Source organism: Gorilla gorilla, chromosome 7, assembly GCF_029281585.2.
Source record: "Gorilla gorilla gorilla isolate KB3781 chromosome 7, NHGRI_mGorGor1-v2.1_pri, whole genome shotgun sequence".
NCBI classification, from domain to species: Eukaryota; Metazoa; Chordata; class Mammalia; order Primates; family Hominidae; genus Gorilla; species Gorilla gorilla.
The window spans coordinates 25,968,874-25,985,057 of record NC_073231.2 but is presented as its reverse complement, the minus strand read 5'-3'; the positions used below and the strand labels follow the sequence as shown (position 1 = coordinate 25,985,057).

The window sequence follows — 16,184 nt, the reverse complement described above, 5'->3', positions numbered from 1 at the left end:
CCCAGCGCCGCCGCCGCCGCCGCCACCGCCACCGCCTTGTCGCCGCCACCGCTGCAGAGCCTCGTAGCTCCGCCGCGCTCCCGCGCCCCGCGCCGCCAGCCGCCTGGGAGCCCGAGCGCCGAGCCCGGGGCGGAGGAGAGGGGCGCTGGCGCGAGAGCCCGGGCGAGGGAGCCTCGAAGGGAGAAGGGGGCGGGCGGAGGGAGGAGCAGGGAGAGTGGGAGAAGGGGGAGGGAGAGAGGAGAGCGAGGGAGAGCTGGAGAGAGCGAGAGCAAAGAGCGAGCGAGGGAGAGGAGAGAGAGAGAGAGGAGAGAGAAAGACACACGCACGCAGAGACACACGGTCACTGGAATTCCATTAGAAAAAAGTGAGCCGAGCAAGGGTTAGCGGGAGAAGATTTTTTTGAATCTTGTCTTCGTCTTGGTGCGAAAGAAGCGACTCCAGTCTCTCGTCCTCGAAGCTCCGACTGGATTGTTCTTGGGCGCTGACACCCGTCTGTGGATTTCTTTTCTATTTGCATTTTATTCCGACCCCCTCCCTCGCCGCTTCCTTCCAGCCCTTCACTCGCAAATCGCCTCTCTCCCCACCTCCCCAGGCCCCTCCTGGGAAGCGCAGGGGAATTGGACCCGCGGGGACTCACGCCTTCCCGGACGATTGGAGGGGAGGGCTGACCCCAGGACTGGGCTGACCCCAGGACTGGGCTGTTGGCTTAGAAAGCCGATACACAGATACGCGTATATTTGATTGTAGCGGGCAAGGGGGGCGTCGAGAGGCAGCCCATCGCCCGCCTCTCACCCCACCCCCTCCAGCCAGAGGCGAGAATCGCAGGACTCGGGATCTTCATCGGGTGGACTAGCTGGGATCTCCGCATTGGATTTGGGGCTGATTACCACTGCTTGGCTATTATTATTGTTGTTGTTACTATTATTATTATTTTTTTTACCCAAGGGACAAAGACAAAAAAACGGTGGGATTTGTTTAACATGATCTTGGCAAACGTCTTCTGCCTCTTCTTTCTAGGTGAGTACCTGCGGGCGGCGAGCTCGAGGGGGAGGCGAGAAGCCGGGGAGGCGGGGGGCGAGCGGAGCGCCGGTGGGGGGCTGGCGGGAGGCCGGCGGGGAGAGCGCGCCGCGGAGCTAGCCGGGCCCGGTGCTGGCGAACCGACCGGGGCCGGGCGGCAGGGACGCGGACGAGGGACCGGAGCCGCGGCTGGCTGGCGACGCGGGGGGATCGGGAGGGAGACTCAACATCCGAACCAACCCCGCAAACACTGTGCACGCACACACGCACCCGCGCTCGCTCACACGCCAGTATAGCGCGCATCTCCCCCGAAATAATGGGTTCGAATTGCGGCAACTTAAGGAAAAAAAATATCCAACTCTTGATCTGCAAGAAGGGAGGGAGAGAGAGGCTCCTAGGCGGGGAGAGAACAGTCCTGCGGGGTCCGCCTTTCCTGGTCTGCTCCCCGAGTCGGTCGTGGTGGAGGATGCGGGTTTCTCCGGCGGCTCCCGCTTGGACATCGCGCGGGGAGCGCTGGCGGTCACTCCCCACCTGCCAGCCGCGCCTGGCAAACGCAGCCCGCGTCCCCACGCCCTGAGCCCCTAACCGGCGGCTCCACTCCCCGGAACACTTTTCAAGTTTCTCCCCACCGAGCCCCGAGCCAGATGGGTGGGCGGGAGCGGAGGGTTGTGAGCAGCCGTTCCCGGCCTTCCCTCCTCCACCTATGGGGGCCGCGGACCCCCGTGGCTGGTGGGAAGAGGCGGGAGGGAGGCCAAAGTTTGCTTCCTCCGTTGAAGAGGGTGGGAGGCGAGGGAGGAAAAATGGGTCTTAACAAAGACCACTGCTCCTTCTGTAAGCCCCCCCCACCCCCCCCCGCCTCCAGGACAGGGAGGAGAGGCTGCCTGGCGCCACTGAGCCCCACGCAGTTTCTTTTCCACACAGAATTCCCAGCTCCTCTCTCCCTTTTAAGCTAGGTGAAATCGCAGCTGCTTGGGAAATGGCAGTCTCTGGAGGGAGGTGAGGAAAGGCGGTTGTTTGCAAGGCTGTGCACCACCGGGAGTCCCAGGCAGGGCTGCTGCCAGGGAGTAGACGCTCCCATAGAGGGAGCCGGGTAACTACTGTGTATGTGTGTGTGTGTGTGAGTGTGTTTGTAAGGAGCACACGTCTGCTTCAGTGAGGGTGTAGTTCTACCACCTTGGCTTGCTGGGTAGCCAGTGTTGAGCCAGGCTGCCCAGCGGGGTCATGATCTCACCCTCTCCCTCCTGCAGTAGGGGATCTGGGAAGGCCCCGAGTTGGGAGGTAGGAGCTGGTTACAGGAGGATGTGCCTGGTCTAAGAAGTGCTCGCCAGACTAGGATAGGGGACCAGAGTCATTGGGTGTCCACACAGGCTCTGGACTCTCTGCCTGTCCCCTCTGCTTCCCGCCAGGTGCGAGTCCCCAAGGGGGCAAGTCCCTGCTCTAGGGTGTGGCCTCAGAGGTCCTACCTCCCTCAGCCAGAGGCAGCTTCTCTCTGGGGTGGGAGGGGCTCCTCTAGGAAGCTGGAAGTTGCTCTGGGCCCACTGTGATCCCGAAGCCCTTCCTGGCAACCCTGGCAAGTGGACTCTCATTCTGAAGGGGCTACTGTAAAATCTGACCTTTCTCTCCCACTGCTAGCTTGAAAACCCAGCCTTCTGGGTCCAAGCATGATCAGGGCCAAGGTGAAAAAAAATTGTATTTCAGGCAAAACAGCCAGATTGCCTACTGCTGAGCTGCACACCCCAGCATGGGCAGGGCTCCCAGGTGTGGGCACCATCTGTGGTCGGGGGCTGGAGAAGAGCAGTGTGGGCCCCTGGTCATTGCAGGCAGGCTTTCTCCAGCCGGGCGGGCTAAGGAGTCCACCTTTCTCCTTTTCAGAAGTGGCTGGGGTTCCTGCTCGTGGTGGGTGTGTATGTGTGTGCATGGGAGATGATCAGAGAGGCCCAACCCAATGTCTGCAACCCTGGAGGCTGAGTGTTGAGAGGCGGGGGTGAGAGCAGAAGAGCAGCAGGCTCAGCATCCCCTTGGGCCACAGCCCTTCAGTTTCCTTCCCTCGAGAAGTCCCCTTCTAAAGCTGGGCTGAGTGGAGTGACCACAGATACTGAAAGGCTTTGGGTTAGGCCAGTGGAAAGGAAGGGATGGGTTGGTGTTTAGGAAACTTCAGCCCTGGGGCCCTTTTTCTGGCAGGAAGCTGGTTGAAAATCCCACTGGGTGGGTGGGTGGAGGGTCGGGGGAGGTTTTTCTGGGGCTTGAGACTTGGTGGGCAATTTCAGCTGGGGGCAAAGGCCTTTGGTGTGCCCCTACTGAGATTCTGAGTGAGGTCTGGGCTGGATAACCCATGGTGGAGAGAGAGGCCTTTCTTGCCCAGTATCTTGACCTCCAGTGCTGACCCAGGGAGAGAAGGAGATGGGGAAAGTGACTCGGGTGGGGGTGTTGGGCTGGCCAGAGGGGGCCACTTCCGACTGACTTTCTAGCGCACATTCTAGCTCTGGTGGGATGTTGGATGCAGTAGGGCAATTGTAGCTCTGTGTCGCTTCTCCATCCCCCTCTACCCCTGTGTCTCTAGCAGCTACTCCCTGTGTCTTGATGGATCAAAGTTTTCTCCTAATTTAGGATTTGGAAACATCACCAGGACACCCCCTGCCCTTCACTCTCTTAGGATTCTTAGCTAAAGGCTGCAGGCTGCAGGGATTCCTTTCTCTGGCTGGGCTTGATTGGTTCTGGGGGTCATGGAATGAACTAGAAGAGTCAAGGATGGTTTGGTGAATGGATGCCCCGGCCCTTCACAGAGTGTGTCCCTTGCCTGGCCACACGTGCCAGGTGGCAGGATGGGGGAAGCCCTCACTTCTGGCACGGGAGCCTCTCTAAGATTGTGTGAGGATCATTCTGTGGGGCTCTAGGCCCAACTATAGGACAAGCAAAAAAAGCGTCCTTATGCCCTGAATCCCCTGGGCTAATCTTCTGACCTTTAAGCACGCGGTGAATTCTGTGCCTACAGAAGGCTAAGTAAGCCAGGAAGTTCCATTTCCAGGCCCCCATGACAGTGCAGCCTTCAGTTCAGTCAAGGTGGGAGGGCATTAGCCTATGGGGAGGCGGGGTGGTTAAGTCAGTGGAGGGCCCAGGGCTATATTCTTCCAGAGGCTCCCACAGGCTGGCTGGGCGCCGCAGGTACAGGCGGGGCCGTGTCAACTCAGCTGCTCTTGGGGGGCCCGGCTGTACGCAGGTCCTGCTCAGGGAGGTAGGAATCTGCTGAAGCCGGGGAAGAAAGATGCTGCCTCAGCTTGTGTGGAGGACAGCTCTCCAGCCAGTGCCGGGCCTCAAATTCCGGTCTGATTTCTTCTCTGGTCTTGTCTCAGCCTGGCCACATCCATCAGCCTTCCTGTTCTGGGGCAGAGGTCTGGTCAGTGGGAGAAGGGCACGTCTTTTGCTCTGGGCCCCGAAGAAGCCTTCTGTACCCCAGGCCCATCCCTGCTGTTCTTCTCTGTTGTCCCCTGGGGATGGGTCTCCTGGCTGGTCCCACCGGGAGTGGATGGATTCCTGTTCTCTGGGGGCTCTCGGGAGCGAAGGCCCGCTGTGCAGCGTGCTGCCTCTAGGTGTCGCTGTCTCCCTGCGGTAGCGCCCCCCTGAGCAGGGTCTCCCGGGGGATGGCCTGAGAGTGGCTGTTCTGGGTAGGGATGGGGAATTCTGCGGTATTGAGGAAGGGACTTCTGGCCTAGGATTTTATTATGTTCTGAGGCGAGATGGAGTCGGTGAAGCCTCCCAAATTACTCTTTCGGTCCAGGAAAGGGCAGTCATGGCTCTGGGCCATGGTGCGGGCTTTTCCTGGGGGCAGGATCTCGAGTTAGGGGCTTATCAGAGGACAGGGGGACTGGGAAGACGATGTCTGTGTCTGGAGGAAACCATTTTAGGAGCTTGGCTTTGAAAGGATCAGGCGAGCCTGTCCCTGCCGTTCACCTACCTCTCTTTTTCCCTGTCCCCTCCCTCCTGAGGCACTGTGGGTGTGGACATGGGGGCCAGGATGGGAAGGTGGCCTGATGGGGGATTGCACATTGGTGGAGGAGCAAGGTTCCGTTTGCAAGGCTGGGGTCCGAGGAGGGGAGCTTTTCCCTTTTGCAATTATTTGGCTTTTGGAAGGAAGAACAAAATAAGAGATAGAGGGGAAGGGAGTTTCAGAGGAGGGTGGAGAGGAAAGAAAGAGAGGAGCTGAGAGAGAAAAAACAAGGCCATTCAAAGAGGAGGTAAAAGGTGATGAAGAAACAGACCTCTTGGGAGGCCATCAGCAAGAGAAGCGTAAGATATAGCCAGGCGCAAGCAGAGCTAGAGTGGGGAGGAGAGAGCAGGGGGCGCGGGGGGCATGGATGCTCCCCAGGCTTGCCAAAAGCATTTTCTATTGGAGGGGGCCGGGGCGGAACTTGTCTCGCGGAAGGGGAGAGTTCAGGTCTCTGTCTGGTGTGAAGTTGGACTAGAAGGTGTGGAGGGGTGAGGGGGGAAAGGGGTAGCTCCTCCTTCCTATGCTCGCCTGGACGGTAGAGTTAGGCTCATCTCTCCCTGTCTTGTCGTAAAGTCAGAATGAGAGTCAGAGTGAGTACACTGGGAATCGGAGGGGGTGTTTCCACCGCTATGTGTGGCCTTGAGCTGTCATCACCCTTCTTTGGGCCTCAGTTTCCCTAGGGTAAAATGTGGGGTTGGTCTCTATGGTGTCTATAAGGTCCTAACAGGCAATGACAACGAAATGACTTCACACTGCATCCAAGGTTTAGTGCAGCGCCATGGATGGGCCTCTGGCTGGAGCTGGGGTTTATAGGAGGCCTGGGTGGTATGAAAGTGAGATGTTCCCCACTCCCTGCAACCCCCAGCAAGCCATGCAGCCCCCAGCTCTCTGCTGAGGCTGTGGCATTCTCCTCTGGGCTCCTGACGTCTTAGACCGAGGTCTTGAGCCGGGACCTTCCTGGCTTTATTGTGCTGTGCTCCTAGGCTCAGGGCCGCTGCTGAGGAGGAATGGAGTGCAAAGGGAGAAAACTTGCTCCAACATCCAGGGGAGGATGACGCCTGAGTTCTCCCTGGGGTATGAGGAGGGCTGTCCCACAGAGTCGCCTTGGTGTGCTTTGGCGAAATGGGTGTGACGTTCCCAGCAGGGCCCAAGCCCCCAGGCCTGCATCTTGGGTGGGAGATTGTGGCGGCCGTCATTCATGCTTGTCTTCCCTCCCCACCACCCAGACGAGACCCTCCGCTCTTTGGCCAGCCCTTCCTCCCTGCAGGGCCCCGAGCTCCACGGCTGGCGCCCCCCAGTGGACTGTGTCCGGGCCAATGAGCTGTGTGCCGCCGAATCCAACTGCAGCTCTCGCTACCGCACTCTGCGGCAGTGCCTGGCAGGCCGCGACCGCAACACCATGCTGGCCAACAAGGAGTGCCAGGCGGCCCTGGAGGTCTTGCAGGAGAGCCCGCTGTACGACTGCCGCTGCAAGCGGGGCATGAAGAAGGAGCTGCAGTGTCTGCAGATCTACTGGAGCATCCACCTGGGGCTGACCGAGGGTAAGCTTGGGCGGGGCTTGCCCACGGGGAGGGGGTGTGGCGCAGGCAGAGAGGACGTGTGGCGGGCCAGGGGTTCAGGAGGGAGGACTAGGTGGTGGCGCAAACTGGCCAGCTCTCAATGTCTACCTGCTAGGGGAACCTAGAACCCAGAGAAGTCGCCGCCCCACCTAGGAGGGTGGCATTGTTTGGAAAAGGCCAGGAGAGACAAAGAGGAGGCAGAAGCAACAGCAGGAGGAGGAGAGAGGGAGATGGTGGGAGGAGGAGAACAGGCGCTGGAGGAAGGGGGGTGAGTGGGGGTGGGGGAGGTGAGCAGGGGTTGGGTAGGAGCAAGACCACGTGATTCAAGCAAGGACGGTGTGAAGTGGTTCCAAGAGAAGGTGAGGCAAGAGTGACCAGGCAGATGGAGAAGTGAGAACCAGGAGAGAGAAGGGGCAGGCTGGGTGCAGGCTGAGAAACCAGCCACTTCCGCTGCCACGGCTGCTGCCCTGCCCCAGGGCTGATCCCAGAGCTGGCTGCCCCTACTCTGTCCTTCTGGCTCCTGCCTCCCTGCTTCCAGGACACCAGCCCTTCATGTGGCTTCTGGACCCCATGGCTGACCTGTCACCTTCTACAGGGCTTGGGGCAGTGTGCAGGCGGCAGGCCCCACATCCCTTGGCAAACCAGCCTCCGAGTCACAAAGTAGAACCTATAAGTCCCCCCCGCCAATAACACACCCTCACATCCCCTCCCCCTCCAGACCTGGGTGTGGAGGATTTGCATCTGTTTAGGAGGTGGGCCACTGTAACCAGACGTTCATTTATTAATTGAATGCATGTTTACTGAGACTGTACTGTCTGCTACACTCTAGGTGTTGTAGGAACAGTTGAGGGCAAGCTGGTGCAGCCTCTGCCCTCCTGAAGCCGAGTCTGGGTGGGGTGCGGATAAATAAGGGGGCTTCTGTCATTTGATGGCTTAAGTGCTGTGAGAGGGAAGACACGGGGTGCGATGGTAGCAGCTTGGAGGGGGCATCCACGTCCTTGCTGTAAAATCTAAAGCGTCTTCCTGGAAGAGACAGGCTCCAAGCTGGGGCTGAAGGGTGAGTCAGAGTCACGAAATGGAACATAGGTGAAGGGAGGCAGGAAGAGTGTGGGAGGTGGAGGGAACAGCATGGAAAGGCCCACTGTGAGAATGGAACCTGTTTGCAGAGCTGCAAGTGGCTTAGAGTGGTGGTGGGTGGCAGGTGGTGTGTCGTGGGTGGTGGTGGAAGTGGGGAGGAGAATTAGGGGCACAGGGAGGGACCCCTGAAGGGTTTTAAGGGCGATGATCAGATCTGTGCTTCAGCAAAATGCTTCTGTGGTTCCAGTGCAGAGAGTAGATTAGAGGACTGTCCAGAAGCTGCTGCTGTGATACAGGCCAGGAACAGCTGGGGCAGAACCAGGACAGTGGCAAGGAAGGAAAAATGGGTCTAAGAGCTCTTTATTTGTGTATTTATTATTTTTATTGGGGTCTCACTAGGTTGCCCAGGCTGGTCCCAAACTCCTGGGCTCAAGCCATCTGCCCGCCTCGGCCTCCCTAAGTGTTGGGATTACAGCTGTGAGCTACCACACCCAGCTAATTTTTAAATTTTTTTTTTTGTAGAGATGGGGTCTTGTTATGTTGCACAGGCCTATCTCAAACTCCTGGGCTCAAGCAGTACTCCCACCTTGGTTTCCCAAAGTTCTGGGCTTACAGGTATGAGCCACTGCCCCTGGCCCTCTGAGAGCTATTTAGAAGAGAGAATCCACAGGTCTTGGTGACTGATGGGAGAGGAGAAGGGGAGGGGAGGGAGGAGTCAAGAAAGGCACCCAGTTTCCTGTCTTAGGCAGCTGGGCAGATGATGGAGGCCTCAGAAGAATCAGGCCAGTCTTAGAGTGGAGAGGGGAGGGCAGGGGGATGGGGAATCTGTTTTGGGGCCCATGGCTCTCATTGACCACACCCTGCAGATGTGCAGGTCTAGAGTTGAGGGAGGAAGTGGGTCTGAGCGAGACTGAGGAATGGAGATAAGCCTGCAGGTAGAAACCAGGGCCAAGGGGGTGTGCATGACCACAGTGAGAGGAGGGCGGTAACAGACCCTGGAGACCACGGCATTTAAGGATGTGGGGAAGGGAGCCTGCAGGGAGCTGAGAAGGTGCTGGGGAGAGGTGGGAGGAACAGCAGGAAAACAAGGTAGGGTTCGTCCCAGAGGAGAGGACCCTCAACAGGGTCAGATGCCTTAGGGTAAGCCGAGGCTGAGGCTCTTAGCTTCTTAGACACCTGCTGTGTGCCTCAGAGGGTGACACACTGGATTAGCCATGCTCCCCGTGCTGGCCATCGTATGGGGCAGGAGACCTTTTCCCGGGCCCTCCTGCTGGAGGGAGGAGCCTGGTTAGGGAGCAGACAGGAACAGGGGGATTGGGAGTGATGAATGCAGATGACTCCAGAATTTTGGTGTAAAGAAGAGAGAACAAAGGATGCTTAAAAGAAAAAAAAAAGATGGGAGAGGATCGAGCAGTTTAAAATCTAACATCGGACAGTAGTGATGGCAATGTTGCCATGAAGAAGACAGAAGGGTCTTCTGTGGAATGGTGCCTTTGGGAAGGGGAGGGGCTGGGTCCAGGGCACAAAGTGGGCCAGGGGATGAGCCTTCGAACAGGGGAGCAAATGCTCCCTCCAGGTGCTGGGAGGGAGGGAGGAAGTGGCTGCAGGTGTGAAGCCAGATAGGGATCCCTGACCAGTCAGAGATGGCTCGAATATGTTCTAAATATGGGAATAAGAAATGCATATAATTACTACCATCATTAATAGCAAAGTATTCCTCATGAATCAGGCGGTGCCTTCTCCCTAGCAACCTGGATTCCTAGAACTAGCATGAGCAAAGGGAGGAATACTGTCCTGAGGGTACTGCACTCTATTCTTCAGGAGATAAGGCGCTGTCTTCACCCAGAGCCGGACTCTGTAACATACAAATAATTAAAGCGCTTGATGCCTGAGCTGAGTAGTTGTGTTTCTTGTCTTCTTTCTGGCAGCCTTCAGTTTCCACCCAAGGGAGACTGGGCAGCGGGTTCGGGTGGGCTGCAGAGTGGACAGGGGAGAGAACAGGACAGAACTGTCACCCAGAACAGCCAGGGGGGCACTTGGGCCTTTTAGCACCAACAGCCCTTCCCATGTCACTGGCTCCCTCTGTATCACTGCATCAGGCCACGGGAGGACTGTGCTGATGGGATCCCAGGGAAATGAACACGATGCTGTGTGCATTTAGCTGCACGCTGCTGGGTGGTTTTCAAGGCCCCTTGATCGGGAGTGCCTGACTGCAGATGGCTTCTCTGGTTCCAAATCTCGTTTTTTGAGACAGGGTCTCACTCTGTTGCCTAGGCTAGAGTGCAGTGGCATGATCACAGCTCACTGCAGCCTCCACCTCCTGGGCTCAAATGGTTCTCCCACCTCAGCCTCCTGTGTAGCTGGGACCACTGGAGCGTGCTGCTATGACTGGCTATTTTTTTTTTTTTAAAGTAGAGATGAGGTCTTACTATGTTGCTCAGGCTGATCTTGAACTCTGGAGCTCAAGCAATCCTTGTGTCTCGGCCTACCAAAGTGCTGGGATGATAGGCGTGGGCCGCTTGTGCCTGGCCTTGAGTCTTTTTATTTATTTATTTTTTAATGAGATGGAGTCTTGCTCTGTTAACGCAGGCTGGAGTGCAGTGGCAAGATCATAGCTCACTGCAGCCTCAAGTTTCTGGGCTCAAGTGACCCTTCTGCCTCAGCCTCCCGAGAAGCTAGGACTACAGGCACGTGCCACCACGCTTGGCTAATTTATTTTTTATGGAGGTGGGGTCTTGCTATATTGCCCAGGCTGTCCTCAAACTTCTGGCCTCAAGCAATCTCTTCCCACTTTGGCCTCCAAAAGTGTTGGAATTATAGGCATAATCTGCTGCGTCCCGCCTGGTTCTAAGTCTTGAGATGGTTTATTCATTCATTTATTCAACAACCATTTGTTAAGCACCTACTGTGTGCCTCAGAAGGTAACAGCACTGTAGGAACCGTGTTCCCTGTGCCGGCCAGCAGACAGGTCGGGAGACCTTTCCTCTGGGCCCTGCCTAGAAAATACACCCTTACTTTTTTCCTTCCATAGAAGACTGCATCTTTTCTCTGTAGGGGAATTCTACCTTCTCCTGGGTGTTGGGAGCCCAGAGGTAGTTTCTGCCCAGGGCTGACCGGGGGAAGCCAGGAGGCCTCCATGTAGTGTTCTTGTGAGTGGTGGGGTCTACCTGAGAGGTAAGCGTCCATGGCCTGTTGAGCAGTCTCCCTGAGGGAGGCTGCGAGTCCTTCCTCCCTGTTCCTTGATAACATTTAATAACCTGATGCAGGCCTGGGGCTGCGGAGAGGGCAAGAATCGCTGAGAGGAGCGATGTGTGTGGGATTGGATTTTCCTTCCGATTCTCAGCCTCTCCTTGGCCCCTGCTGGTGGGCGTGATTTATCATGGGGCTCTGCTCCGCCTTCCTGGGACTTAGCTCTCAGTATGCAGTTGAGGCGCACAGCAGGTGCAAAGAGCCCGTGGTGGCAGTGGGGAGGATGGAGAGAGGGCTGGGGTGGGAATGTGACTGCAAGACGTGGCTGCTGAACTTCTAGAGTCTGAACTGCAGAGGATCTGGCGATCATTCGGGCTCACCCCTACCATCTGGCAGGGAAACTGAGGCATAGATGGGTGAGATGGCCTCCCAGGGCAAACAGCAAGCTCGTGGCAGGACCCAGAGTGGGTCCCAGGGCCCCGACTCCTTATCCACGTCCCTTTTCACTGTCTTGAGGGCGATCCCACGGCCTGGGCCCCATTTTCCTCACTGCCATTACCACTACCAGTATTTACACGGGGCTGCCACTGTTGGCTGCATGGGGGCTTTGAGACCAGGTTTCTTGCCTTCTGCAAAGGTGACACTGAAATTCAGTGTTCTTTGGTCCAAAGGTGAAGAGCAAAGCCTTCTTCCATTCCCAGAATCTGACATTCTGGCTCTGGTTTCAGTGGCTCACGCCTCGGGATTTCTCACTGGTGAATTCTGTGGCAGAAACAGGCTACACAAGTTGCCTTAAAGAGGCTGGGCCCCTCCAAATCAGTTCTGGAAGAGGCTGTTCCCACCCTGCCACCCCCACCCCGTTAATCAGACTGGCCTAACTATACCTAGGCCCATGGCTGCTCTAGATGCAGCAGGGAAGGACAGGCCCCCCCACCACCCCGGGGGACCATCTGGCGGACAGAAGACTGATCTTGGGAAAAGGGGAACAACAGTACTTATTTAGGAATGACTTGGTTCCGATAACACTCTGCATTTTGGGAGACAGTATTCATAGCAGTGAAGCACTTGGGCTTTGCCTGGGTGTGAACCCTGCCTCTGTTGCTTGTTAGCTGTGTGACCTTGGTCAAGCTACTTAATGTCTCTGTGCTCCTTGTTCCTCCTTATCAGTCAAACAGGGAGAAAAATAGTGTCTATCTCACAGAGTAGTGAAGAGGATGAAATGAGCTATATATAAAGCACTTTCAGTGCTGGCACCTGGAAAATGCAGTCTAACATTATTTTTATTGTAAAAGTGATTTCCTAAGTTCCTATATTGTTTGGCCTCAATAAATAGCAATGGCTGGTAACCCCACCCCAAGGAGTTTCTCAAGAGTCTAAAGTGCCAGTAGGTGGGGTGGAGGACATTGAGATCATCCAGGCTGGTCAGGGGCCCAAAGGCCCCAAGGAGAAGGTGGGATCAGATATGGGCCGTAAATAATGCGTCTTGGCTGGGCGCGGTGGCTCACGCCTGTAATCCCAGCACTTTAGGAGGCTGAGGTGCACAGATCGCTTGAGGTCAGGAGTTTGAGACCAGCCTGGCCAACATGGTGAAACCCCATCTCTACTAAAAATACAAAAATTAGCTGGGCATGGTGGCACGTGCCTGTAATCCCAGCTACTTGGGAGGCTGAGGTGGGAGGATCGCTTGAACCCAGGAGACAGAGGTTGCAGCAGTGAGCCAAGATTGTGCCACTGTACTCCAGCCTGGGTGAGAGTGAGACTCTGTCTCAAAAAACAAAAAAAAAAAGAGTCTCATTTGGATGAGGCTGTTGTCAAATTCCAGCTGGGCACCTGCTGTGTGTCCTGGGTGTTGCAGGGCGTGAGGGTTGCTTTTAGGAGGTGACATGAAAGGTGGAGGCTGTTCCTAATGCAGGGAATGTGCTTCCTCCTTGTCCTCTGGGGCTGTCCCATTTCTTGGGGGTCTGCCGGAAATAACAGGCAGCCTCCTTGCTCGGTGAGCCTGCAGGGGGCTAGTTGAGTCTCCAGTTCCAGCCTCTGGATGACCACATGCAGTGGGGTTGCAAAGCCCCTCTTCCAGGTCCGTGATACCTTGCTGCAGGTAACCCTGAAGAGGCTGCCCCACCTGTGCTCTCTCTTAGGCAGAGGGTGCCTGCCTGGGCACCGGGCCCTGCCTGGATGGGAAATGAGTCTGTGAGGCTGTGCCCTGCTTTTCACTACACACACACACACACACACAGGATGAGTGATGAGCCATCAATTTCCCCTCACCAATAACATCTCAAGAGACTATTTCCTTTCCCGCTGAGGCCTCAGCAGAGGAGGGTGGGATTCCTGACACTGTGGTGGGGTCTTTGGGGGGCCATCCATCTCCTGTTATTCACTTGCTTTTCCATTCCTGAGCCCCCAAGGCACCCAAAGCCTCGAGGAAAGGTCCAAGGAGCCTGCAGGTGGTGGGGAGAACAGGAGGGCCCTGCAGGAGAGGGGCCATGCAGATGGAAGCTGGGGATCAGCCCACCCACTGAGCAGACCTTCAGCCCCTCCAGCAAGATTCTCCTGGTGACACGATGGGAGGCAAAGAGGAAATTCTGTCCTCCTCAGTGACCTGGGTGGAGCTGGCGTGGTGTGATGGGAAAGGGTGCTGGTAGGAGGGCCAGGACAGCAGAGTCCAACTCTGGCCCTTCCAGGAGTAGCTGCGTGATCTCAGGCAGGTTTCTTCACCTCTCCGGGCCACCTCAGAGACCTCTCTTGTGAAATGGGGAATGATTGTGGAGAGCATTCTGGCTTCAAATCCTGCAATTGATACCTGGCCTTACGTGGGCCACTATTGCTCCACTTCCCCCAGATGCACCTGCAAGTCCTTCCAAGGGGGCTGGCCATGCAGGGTGGTCACGAGAGAGAAGCGTCAGGCAGTTCTGAGCTGCTGTCAGGGAGCTTCTCCTCTAGTTGGGGAGACAGACCTGCCCAGATGAAATGCTAAACATTTCGTTGCTAATGTGCCCTGGTCCTGCACTCTTCACTTTGGGAAGGGCTGCCCTGTGTCTTATCCTTTGGGTGGCACGAGCTTTCCTCTGGTACAGAGCTTTCCTCCGGCAGATTTGCTAAGTGCCGGCAGCGCTCTGGCCTGGAGGAGCCTGCATCTGATGCCTGTTCTGTCTTCCAGGTGAGGAGTTCTACGAAGCCTCCCCCTATGAGCCGGTGACCTCCCGCCTCTCGGACATCTTCAGGCTTGCTTCAATCTTCTCAGGTAAGTGAGCTCGCACTGGGACTTGGCCCGTTCTCCTCTCGTCCCTGTGGCATGGCAGATGGAGCTCTGGGCTTGGACAGGCATCCTGGCATCCGATGATGGCCCTGCTGCCCATCAGCTCGTCCCTTAACGGTTCTGAGCCTCAGTTCCTCCTCTGTAAAGAACACGATGCCCACCTCCCTGGGTGCTTCTATGGAGCAAGGCGTTGGTGGAAATTGCCTGGCCAGGTGGCTGTCATGGAGTAGGGCTTGAATCTGGAACCTGGTGTCACCCTTCTATCTTACCCTTGTTCCCTCTTTCCACTTCCCTGGCTCTCCTGCTTTGGAGCTCTTCCACTTCGTCAAGTTGCTTAACCTGTCTGGGCCTCAGTTTCCTCAGCTGTGATGGGAGAGTACCGTACCGACCTCATTGGATTGCCGCGAGGTCTAAGTGGGTCAGTGGGTGGTAAAGTGCTCAGCACGCCGCATCAGTCAGCATCAGCTGTGGCTTGGTATTACTGGTCCTATGACGATCTGTTCTGCCCTGGGTTTTCCCTCTCTCTTGAGGGCTCTGCTTCTTGAACCACATGAAGGGAGGTGTCTGCAGGAGCCACTCTGGTCCTCAGGCCACCCCCCGTGCCATCCTCCCTGGGGAGTGATACCGTCTGCATTGGGTTCTAGCTTTGTCTGCCAGGCTCCACATGTAGGGACCAGGTAAAGCTCTGGGGGTCTTTCTTCTCGGCTTTATTCTCTCTGGCATCTGGGAGACGCTGGACCCAGGGCAGCCCACGCTGCCTGGGCACTGGGGAGGGGGTTCCGGTCTTGGGAGTGCTCTGTGGGGGTGGGGGGTGAGCTCCTCTAGGGGACTGCTGGAGATTGATGCTCCGGGGTGGCCAGAGTGGGGCTTGTTCTCAGGGATCTTTGAGCACAGGAAATCTGGTTTACATGCAGTTTTGTGGCAGTCTGAAATCTTCTGGAGTTTCTGTGGCTCTAAAGCGGGGTTTTCAACAGCAGCACTATTGACATTTTGGCCTGGTTAATTCTTTCTTGTGGGAGGAGCCATCCTGTGAGTCTGAGGATGTTCAGCAACGTCCCCGGCCCCACTGGATGCCAGCCACGCTCTTGCAAGCTGTGACAACAAAGATGTCCCCAGGCAGGCCAGATGTCCCCTGGGGGGCACAGTCACTGCTAGTTGAGAAGCACTGCTGTAAACTGTGAGCTGAAAGCATTTCCAGTGAGACCCTAAGCCCTTTCAAATAAAGAACTCTCTAGGACCATGTTTCTCAACCATTCTTTTTTTTTTCATTATTGTTTTCCAAGGAGAAAAAATAATTCTTCCTAACTAGAGAAATTAAATACCAAGGAATAACATTTTGTCTTGAAGGTTTGAGTTTTGGAGGACCATAAACCATTGTAAGATCTCCTTTTTCTTTTTCTTTTTGTCCACCCAAGAACCAGCTTTTGTTCCCTTGAGGTGACGCCCTTCCTTCCCGTGGAGAAAGCACGCTCTAGGAAATTGAAACAGGCATGATACACGTGTCCCTAGTGGGAGAAATCTTGGATGCCCAGGAAGGGAGGCACTGGCCAGTGGGTGGCCATCTGGGTATGGCCTTGGGCACTGGCGGTGGTTGGGGTGGTGGTGAATGGAGTGGAGACCTCAAAGTCAGCTGTGTTGAGCACCTTGCCCTGGGCTGTCAGCATCATAACCCCCAGTGGGGTCATAACGGAGGCTCTGAGCTCAGAGCAGCTCCCATGCTGGCACTGCCTGTGGGCACCATGGCAGCTCTACGGTAAGTCTTGGCCAAGGGCTGGACTGGATGGGGCTGAGAGTCCTTCCCGCACAGGCATTCTGATTCTCACATTTCCTGATGAGTTTTGCATAGAAATCCACTTGGGACCATTCCTTCTGAGACAGTGCTCTGGGGCTCAGAAGCAGGTTGAGGATGCCATTGGCCTGTGGATGCTATGGTGGGCACACCCTGGTGGCCGCCAGATGCACCCACGTTCTACTCTGTGTGAAGCTCAGGTACCGGCAGATTACTACTGCGTGCACAGGTGACACTGGGCTGCCCTCCAGTAATAAATAGCTTTGACTTGCTCCTGAATGTTGAAGTGCAGAGATCCTCGCCTTAGCC

The 16,184-nt window shown here is 56.3% G+C and overlaps 1 protein-coding gene across 7 annotated transcripts in view; it reads left to right on the top strand.

Annotated features, from left to right (window-relative positions):
- The window catches only part of GFRA2 (GDNF family receptor alpha 2), a 121,793-nt gene that overhangs the window by 23,251 nt on the left and 82,358 nt on the right, over window positions 1-16,184 (top strand). For 6 of the 7 annotated variants that reach the window (XM_055348262.2, XM_055348261.2, XM_055348260.2 and 3 more), the window contains exons 2-4: window positions 946-1,017; window positions 6,229-6,543; window positions 13,988-14,071. In XM_055348262.2, the coding sequence (XP_055204237.1) occupies window positions 981-1,017; window positions 6,229-6,543; window positions 13,988-14,071 (436 nt within the window). In that variant the 5' untranslated portion in view covers window positions 946-980. Of the gene's footprint in view, window positions 1-34; window positions 1,018-6,228; window positions 6,544-13,987; window positions 14,072-16,184 lie in introns of those variants that run through there. The other variant, XM_031014154.3, reaches the window with a different exon arrangement.